Source organism: Pinus tabuliformis, chromosome 7, assembly GCF_031772625.1.
Source record: "Pinus tabuliformis cultivar Carrire ecotype Pingquan chromosome 7, CPIR1, whole genome shotgun sequence".
Classification (NCBI taxonomy): domain Eukaryota; kingdom Viridiplantae; phylum Streptophyta; class Pinopsida; order Pinales; family Pinaceae; genus Pinus; species Pinus tabuliformis.
The window spans coordinates 760,079,713-760,088,221 of record NC_142293.1 but is presented as its reverse complement, the minus strand read 5'-3'; the positions used below and the strand labels follow the sequence as shown (position 1 = coordinate 760,088,221).

General features: G+C 38.7%; 1 protein-coding gene across 1 annotated transcript; it reads right to left on the bottom strand.

Moving 5' to 3' along the window:
- Positions 1-1,328: 1,328 nt before the first annotated feature.
- Positions 1,329-1,823, bottom strand: LOC149249754 (uncharacterized). Its single transcript, XM_089453462.1, has one exon. The coding sequence runs from the start codon at positions 1,821-1,823 to the stop codon at positions 1,329-1,331; it is 495 nt and encodes a 164-aa protein (XP_089309588.1).
- Between the last annotated feature and the right edge of the window lie 6,686 nt (positions 1,824-8,509).

Genomic DNA, 8,509 nt, shown 5'->3' with positions numbered 1-8,509 from the left:
ACAGGCCTGACCAAGACACAGACAAAACAAACTAACTAAACTTTCCATGAAGTGTGAAAATCTTGAAGGGGCTAACCACGCAGGGCTGCCTAAACCAAAAGACAAAACTAAAGAGTGACTAGGATGACCTGAGACTCACAATAGGATCAGAGTTCAAACAAGAAGTTTTCATAGGCCAGCGGGCGCAGAGAAGAGTGCACATACATATCTATAGCTCGAGTTCCACATAATCTTTGAAGGTGGCACTAGGGCCAGCTGCTGCATTAACATGTTCTAGCTTTGGAGGTTTCTGGGCATTCTAGCGTTTCCCCACAAGAGCGTTGGTATCTTCTGCTGGAATATCAACAACAATGTTCATACCTTGTCGGATAGAGAGTTCAAGGAGCTTGGTGAAGGCCCCCAGATCTTCTGACAGCATTTTGATTTCCTCTATAAACAACTTCAGGCAAATTTCCAGTGTGTCGATTCTTGTAGAGTTTTTAGCTGATGTGAGCATTGTGGCATAGTATACCTCTTTCATGGCTTCCCCTTGCTTGACGAGAGCTTTGGCCAGCATGGTTTTCATTTGCCAAGCCTCACTCTGTGTCCGAACAAACTACGTGGCTCTAGTGGCCAGAGTTCCTGGATCTAAAATCCACTCAATTTCCTCCTCAATTGATTGCATGTATAGCCTCTCCTATTCCTCATTTACTTTGTCTTCATTCTCATCAATTATCTTCTTCCCTTTGGCAAAGACTAAAGTTTCATATGCTTCCTTAGCTTTCTTCAGCTCTCTGTTCGCTAACTCATTGTGACTGCCCCCGGCTGCCATGGTGCTGTTGTAGGTGACAGCGAGTGATGGAAACACTTTGGAGAACTAGACAAAGAAAAATATAGAGCACTCAGGTCGAGGAGTCGGGCGAGGAGCAAAAGATGAGAGAGCTCTTTTGTAAGACATTGTAGTTATAATGGAGGGATGAGCGTTTAGGTTGAGCGAGGTTTGCATGGAACCCCAGATTCTGACAGCATTACTCCTCTTTCTTTTCTGGAGTGCCTTCCCCTGCCTACGATCCGAAGAAACGGATTCGTCATGCTTGAGGTTTCTTGTCATGGGTCACGTGTCATCCGCCGGTCCTAGAGTTCTCTGACAATCATTCTTTTGCAGGATTTCCTTCATCTTCCATTGCAGGTGATGGTACCTGTCCTCCCCAATCCAATTTGGGGTATAATGATCTAGGAGGTGAGCCTTAATGGATATCTTCATTCGTTATTAAAGCGTGTCCCATCGTACTACTACACCCCTCCTCCCTGTAACGAATGTCTTTTCTCAAAAGATGTAAACACTTATCCTAAAGTTCTGTGCATGTGACATCATGCCAATAGGTGTCTGGGTAAGTAATGTGGTGATTAATCCCATAGTTGGCTAGACAATCAGCCACTGCATTTTCTGTTCTTCTTACCGCTTGCAGGATGATTCCGTTGAGGCTTGAGAGGTGCTCTGCTATGAGCTCTGTCACCTTGGCCAACCTCCATTGCTTCATTACCTTACCCGGTTTCGAACCCATCTGCATTTTCCTTGTGGCATTGATTTCCAAAAGAGAATCCCCTTCAACCACTGTAGCTCCTGTTCCCAGGTGAATTACTATTCGGAGCCCTTGCTCTAAAGCCGTGAATTCTGTCTCATTGTTGGTGGATTCTCCCATAGATTGACTGAAAATATGTTGAATGTCACCTTTGAAATTATGGAGAAAACCTCCTATACCTGCCGCTCCAGGATTGCCTGAAGAGGCTCTGTCAAAGTTCAGTTTGTGAAAGCCCTTTGGTGGTGGTAGCCAAGCATTCATGGAGGGGCCTTGTTGTTGTCATGATATAGACAAATTGGAATCGGTACTTGCCTCAATTCCAAACGTTTGTAGAATTTGTAAGTCAGTCACCGATAGATCCTTGTTTTGTTCTACTTTCCATCTGGTAAGAGTCGTTTCCATGTTTTGTAGTATGGTGCTTTTGATAAACTCTATGGTTTTAGCTTCATTTTGAAACACCCTTCTGTTTCATTCTTTCCATACCGACCACACTATGAAACTAGGGGTCAATTTCCATAAAGTATTGACTTTTTGAGATTTGGAAAAAATACCTCGCCAATTTGCTATGCTTTCCTATACTGATTCTCTGATCCTCTTTGAGCTCTTGAAGATGGTTTCCATCCAATTCCATATGCTTTCTATCCAGTTACAATTATTAAGGAGGTGATTCATTGATTCCTCCTCATTTTCACACAGGGGGCAGCGTGAGGGGCCTATGAACCCTTTTTTCCATAGGTTTTCCCTGGTAAGAGTTCTTCGATGCATCAAGAGCCATAGAAAGGTTTTAATCTTCGACCATAGTTCAGCATCCCATACTTTGTTATACCAATTGACTTTTTCCCCTTGGTCTCTTTCTTCTATACAAGCTCTTGCTTCTTTGAGAGAGAAGGTACCCCCCTCAAGCTTGTCCCAACGTAGTTGATCTGCATCTTGAGTGTTTCTTATTTTCCTTTTAGCCAGATTTATTTGCAGAGCCATCATATTGTTGTCCCTCTCTTCTGGTTGCAATGTGTCGTTAAAGATCCATTGTTTCCACAATTAATTAGTAGTATCAAGCTTCCAGTAATGATTCATGGTTATCTTCCCTTGTTCCTGGTATCTTCTCTGAATGGTGAGGAAATCTGGGATTTCAAGCTTAGGTAATTGTTGCCAAGCATCCTCCCAGAACAGAGCAGTCTGTCCATTATGGACTTCCCAAAAACTATGTTTCTGAATTATGCCTCGATTAGCTCTTGCTAGGTTCCAGATTGGAGACCCTTCTGGAGGTTCCTGCACCCTAATCAGATTTTGAGGGCTATAATGATCTGCATACTTTGCTTTCCAATGTTTGGCCCAGGGAATGTTCGGTTATTTAACCCATCTCCACCATAACTTGGCTCCACAAGCTCGGTTGACGGTATAAGGGTCCTGAAGGCTTAACCCACCCAGGTGCTTGGGTTTGCATATTTTCGCCCATGCCATTAAGGACCGCTTCTATTTAACTAAGTTTCCAGACCACGGGAAAGCTTTCTGGATGAGTCGGATTCTCTGAAGCACACCTTTTGGTGCCAGGAGAATAGAAAGCATGTAATGAGGAATAGCCTGGAGGATGGATTTGGTTAGGACTAGATGGCCTGCAAAGTTAAGGGTTCTATGGGTCCAATGCTGACATCACTTCTCTAGATTGGTGAGCATTTTCTCCCAATGAATTTTTTGCCAAGTTTTGTGTATCAGCAGAATACCTAGGTATCTGTAAGGTAGGTTACACCTCTTGAACCCAAGGACATTAGATAGATTTTTCTGGACTGCAAGGTGCGTGTTAAAAAAGAATATGGAAGATTTAGAGAGATTGAGTTCCATACCTAAAGCAAGGCTAAAACGATTGAGATTGCTTTTGAAACCAAGAGCTTCTTTGACTGAAGGTGTGCCATGCAACATAGTATCATCGACAAACTGTTGATGAGTGGTTGCAGGGCATGAGAGCAAGGGTTGGAGTCCCTAAATTAAGATATCCTCTCTAGCCTTTCTGATAAGCTGACTTAGACCTTCCATTAATATTACAAACAGAAAGGAGGATAGGGGATCCCCTTGCCATATACCTCTAGTAGGTGTAAACTAGGCTGTGGGAGCTTCGTTGACTAAGATGGAGAATTTGGTGGTTTAATCAGGGCTAGGGTCCATTTTATCCATCTCTTCGCAAAGCCAAAGGCATCCAGAATAGCCTCCAAGTAGTTCTAGCTAACTTTATCATATGCTTTTGAAAGATCCAGCTGCATTAGCATGCCAACTTTTTTCTGAGTTTGAAGAGTATGAATCATCTCTCGAGCTAGCAATATATTATCCCTAATATGTCTACCTTCTACATAGCCATATTGTTCTTCCGAAATGATCCCCGAAAGAATTGGCTTTAATCTGTTAGCTATGACTTTAGATATGATCTTGTACAGAACATTACATAATGCAATTAGCCAAAACTTCGATGGTGTGTTTGCTTCCTCCTCCTTTGGTATAAGGTTTATGAAGGTTGGAGTTGAGGGATTTTAGGATGGATGAGGAGCGTCGGTTGTCTTCCACCACCTCCCAAACCTCTGTTTTGATTATTTCCCAACAGGCTTTGTAAAAGTTGATGGTGAAACCATTCGGTCCTAGCGCCTTACCATTGCGCATATCCCTCATTGTTTCTTCCACTTCTTCCAAGGTGATCACTCGATTTAGAGACTTGTTTTGATCCTCTGTAATAAGCTTGGGAATAGAAGTAATTAAATCCCTGATGGCATCCTCTCTGTTAATGTTAGGTTCCAAAGAAATTTAGCTAAAATGGTTTATGAGGAGGGTAGATATTTCATGATGGGTCTGAAAAGAGGTCCCATGTTCATCCTTTATTCTTAATATTTTATTAGCACTCCTGTGATCAATGGCCGAGCGATGAAAGAATTTGTGTTCTTTTCACCTTCCTTAAGCCACTGAATTCTAGATTTTTGCTTCCACCGAGTTTTCTCCTGTTGGCATCTGGCCTGCCAATTCTGCATGAGGATTTGTTCTATGTTCATTGTTTCTTGATTGATATTCCCCTATATCCATTCCTTGTGAATCTGTTCCAATTTCTCCTCCAGCACCTTCTTTTGTTTAAATATGTTGTCGAAGACCTCTTGATTCCAGGATTTTAACTTGGCTTTGATATGTTTAAGTGTAGCTTGGATAATGTACATCTTGGTTCCCCTTATACCAATCAGTTCACTCCACCACTGTTTTATTTTCGATGTGAACTCTCGATGACTGAGCCAAAACTTTTCAAATCTGAACGGTTTGTTCCTTAGGGTGCCAAGGATGGCCGCATTCATTATTATGGGCCAGTGGTCTGAACCTCCACTTGGTAGAATGTCCGAGTCCACAGTAATCCCTTCAGAAGGATGGTTTCTGTCACTAAGAAACTGTCCAGTCTAGAGGCAATTTGCCTATCACCTCCCGTTTTATTGTTCCATGTGAATGCACTGCTCTTGGGGAAGGTGTCTATAAGCTTTGCTGATTTGATAAAGTCTTTGAAAGCTTCATCATCCCGGTTGAGCGTTCTAATGCCTCCTTTTTTTCCGTGATCGAAGTGATCATATTAAAATCTCCCTCGAAAATTGCTTTTGCATGGGGATATCTATGTTGCAGGTTGGATAGACTTCTAAGCATTAGCAATTTAGCCTCTAGTTTCTAAGGGCCATAGACATTTGTGTAGAGATAGGTGTCTGGATTCCCTATCATTTGGAATTCTATTGAGATGTGAGATCTAGCAACTTTAGAAGATATAAGCTAGAGTACTTGAGGATTCCAAAGAGTGGCTAAACCCCCTTCCATTCCACTGCTTTCTATCTCTAGGCAATCCATTATTTTGCCCAGTTTTTTACTGATGATTTTCATTATTTTGCTAGAACATTTAGCTTCTTGCAAAAAAATCATATCTGGTTGTTCCTTTATTACTTTTTTCTTTAATAGTCGTTGTTTCTTTAGGCTATTTAGCCCTCTGGCATTCCATGAAAGTACTTTCATAATTAACAAATTTTTAAGAAGTGAGTGTGAAGGCCTCAAGGGCTTTCATCTTACTTGAGTTGAGGAGCATTTGACCAAGCTCTTGTAATGCTTCATTGTTTGTTCTCCTTCCTCATTTTTTCCGGTGCTTTGGGTTTGTTGTGGTTTGATGCAGTCCTTGAGCTCTCACCCCTAGACCCTTTGTCACTCCCAAGCTTCTTTTTTGCATGTCCATTTCTGTTTGTTGTCTTGCTATGAATAACATGTTGATTTTTTTCACCTCCTCTTCAGATATGTGTTCTATGCCTTTCTTTTTCCATTGTCCTACCATGTTTGGTAGATCCATACCTTCCTATTCTAGAATGTTGCCTAGCTCCATATCATCTAGCCCCATTTCGCTAGTCATCATTTCTAAATCTTCTTCCAGTCCCTCTGTTGGTTCAGGAGAAAGTGGGACATTGCTTGATGGATTGAATTAGGTTCTTGTGTCCTTGGTGTAATTATGGTCTGGTTGTCTTGCAGTGGATCTTGATCTTGATTAGTGTCCTCTGGTTCCGTCTCTGATTCCAGCACCTCAAATGCATTGCCTGTGCTTCTGAAGGATGTACTTGCTTTATTTTGTTGCCTTTTGTTTTCTCACTATCTAGCATGAGGTCGAATAAAAGCCTCCTTGTTCTTAACCCCTATATTTTCCTTGGGTTTCTCCATCGTTCTGTTCATTGGGCATTCTCTGATCAGATGTCCATGTTCATGGAATTTCCTGCATCGAAATGGGATCTGCTCATAGTCTATAGCTTGAAAATACACTTCATCTCTGTATTCCAACCACAGACCCTCATGCAGAGCCCCCTGAAATATCCATCTCGACACAGATTCTGGCACAAGAGGTGTATCTCTTCTGTAATGTTGCCTTTGAGGCTTTGATGAAGGTGCCTAACTTATTGCCTATATGTTTTAGCGTTGCATGTCTCCAGTAGTCAATCAGTAGAGAGAACAAGCGAATCCAAATAGGTACCTGTTTGAAGGCTTCCTGTTCTGGTGCAAAGTTGGGCTTCCAAGGTCTCATGTATAGACCTGCTGAGGCGAAGAAGTACGGGCCTCCATCAAAGATGCGATCCTTGTCATCTAGATTGGTGAATACTACCATGAAGAATCCTTTGGCCCCTAGGTGGAGTCTTACATCCCCTCTGGGTTTCCATTGCTACTTGATCCATAAGCACAGGGCTCGTTCTATTGGCCAGAAACCCATAAACTTGAAGATCATTGTATGTTCTGCCATGTGTTTTTGGTAAGCCTGTAGTTCTAGGTCAAAGATTATTACCGGTAGGTTTTCAGTGGCTTTAGGCTTGCAATGTCCTTGGTTCTCTTTCTTTTTGACACCCGTAGTTGTTCCTTCTTGTTCTGCTTTACCTTGGTTTAGATTTTCCTTTTTCCCCTCATCATCATCATCATAAAGAAAGTTAAAATAAAATGCAAATATGATCATAAATTAAAATATAATTATTCAAAAATTATTGGTAAAATATAATAATATTAAAATTTTAACTCGTTTTTAATTAAGCCTATTGAAAAATGGAATATAAAAGAAGTAAATGATTTAAAAGAGAAAATTAAAAGGAAATGTATAATCAAATATAAAAACAAAATATAAGTAATATAAAATTATAAGTAATATATAAAAGTGTGATATGATTTATATTTAAATTTATGATGGTGATCATGATATTATTATGTGTAAATAATTTGTGGGCATCTATGCAAAATTTCTTGAAAACTGTTTTAGAAATTATTTAAAAAGAGAGAAAGAAAAACCAGAACAATAAATAAAAGTAAGATAATCTAAAAAAAATGGAAAATAAATGTTTTGATAATGTAAAAATATAAAGAAAGTTAAAATAAAATGCAAATATGATTATAATTTGAAATATAACTATTTTATTAGTAAAATATAATAATATTAAAATTTAAGTAATTTTTCATTAACTCTATTGAAAAATGGAATATAAAAAAATTAAATTAAATGATTTAAAAGAGAAAATTAAAAATAGATATAAAAATGAAATATAAATATTATAAAATTATAAGTAATATATAAAAGTGTGATATGATTTGTATTTAAATTTATATGGTCATTATGATATTATTGTGGATAAATAATTTGTCAGATCCACTACATAATTTCTTGAAAATTGTTTTAGAAATTATTTAAAAAGAGGAAAAGAAAAACAAGAATATATAAATTATATAATTAAATAAAAATAAAGTAAAAGATAATAAGTTTTATGAAAGAAAATATACTTAATTAAATTTGGTTAATTTTAATAATTTTTGAAAGTAAAATAATTTACTAAATATATTTTATATATGTTAATAATATTTTATTATTAAACCTATAATGACAAACAATTTGGTGGAAGGACGGTATGTGCACTTTGGTGAAGGTATCAATATTATTTGTCATAATTAATATGCTTTTGGTATGATAAGGAGCATTCAAGGGAATTTTCGTTCATAGATTTTGATGGAGGTACAATTATGTAAATAGCAACTTTCATCGTTTAAATAAATTGGGTGCTTGGGACGTCTAGTAAGATCGCTGTTCAGAGTATTAATATTGCAATTTTTCCCTGAAAAATGTTGACGGAAGGCGAAAAAATCGGCGGGAATAAAGGGTTTATATGTTTAAGGTAGAAATTATGTTATCAAAATCGAACAGTTGTAAAGGGGATAAATTATTGCAAAGAAGCTGTTCACACGTCAAGGGTTCCTGCTCTCTGTCCTATTCAATCACTTTACTTTCGGAAAGGATGCAAGGCGAAGCGCTCCAATTTGCACATTCCATTCAGTTCTGAACATACCTACACCTTAGTGCAATATATATGTGCAGGCGGAAATCCGAGAACAATCTAGACGTTCAAAGAGGTAGTGTTAGCTGTTCAGTGCTCGTTTGAGTG

Coding starts and splice junctions, on each gene's coding strand:
- LOC149249754 (XM_089453462.1), bottom strand. CDS start 1,823: ATGAATGCTTGGCTACCACCACCAAAGGGCTTTCACAAACTGAACTTT.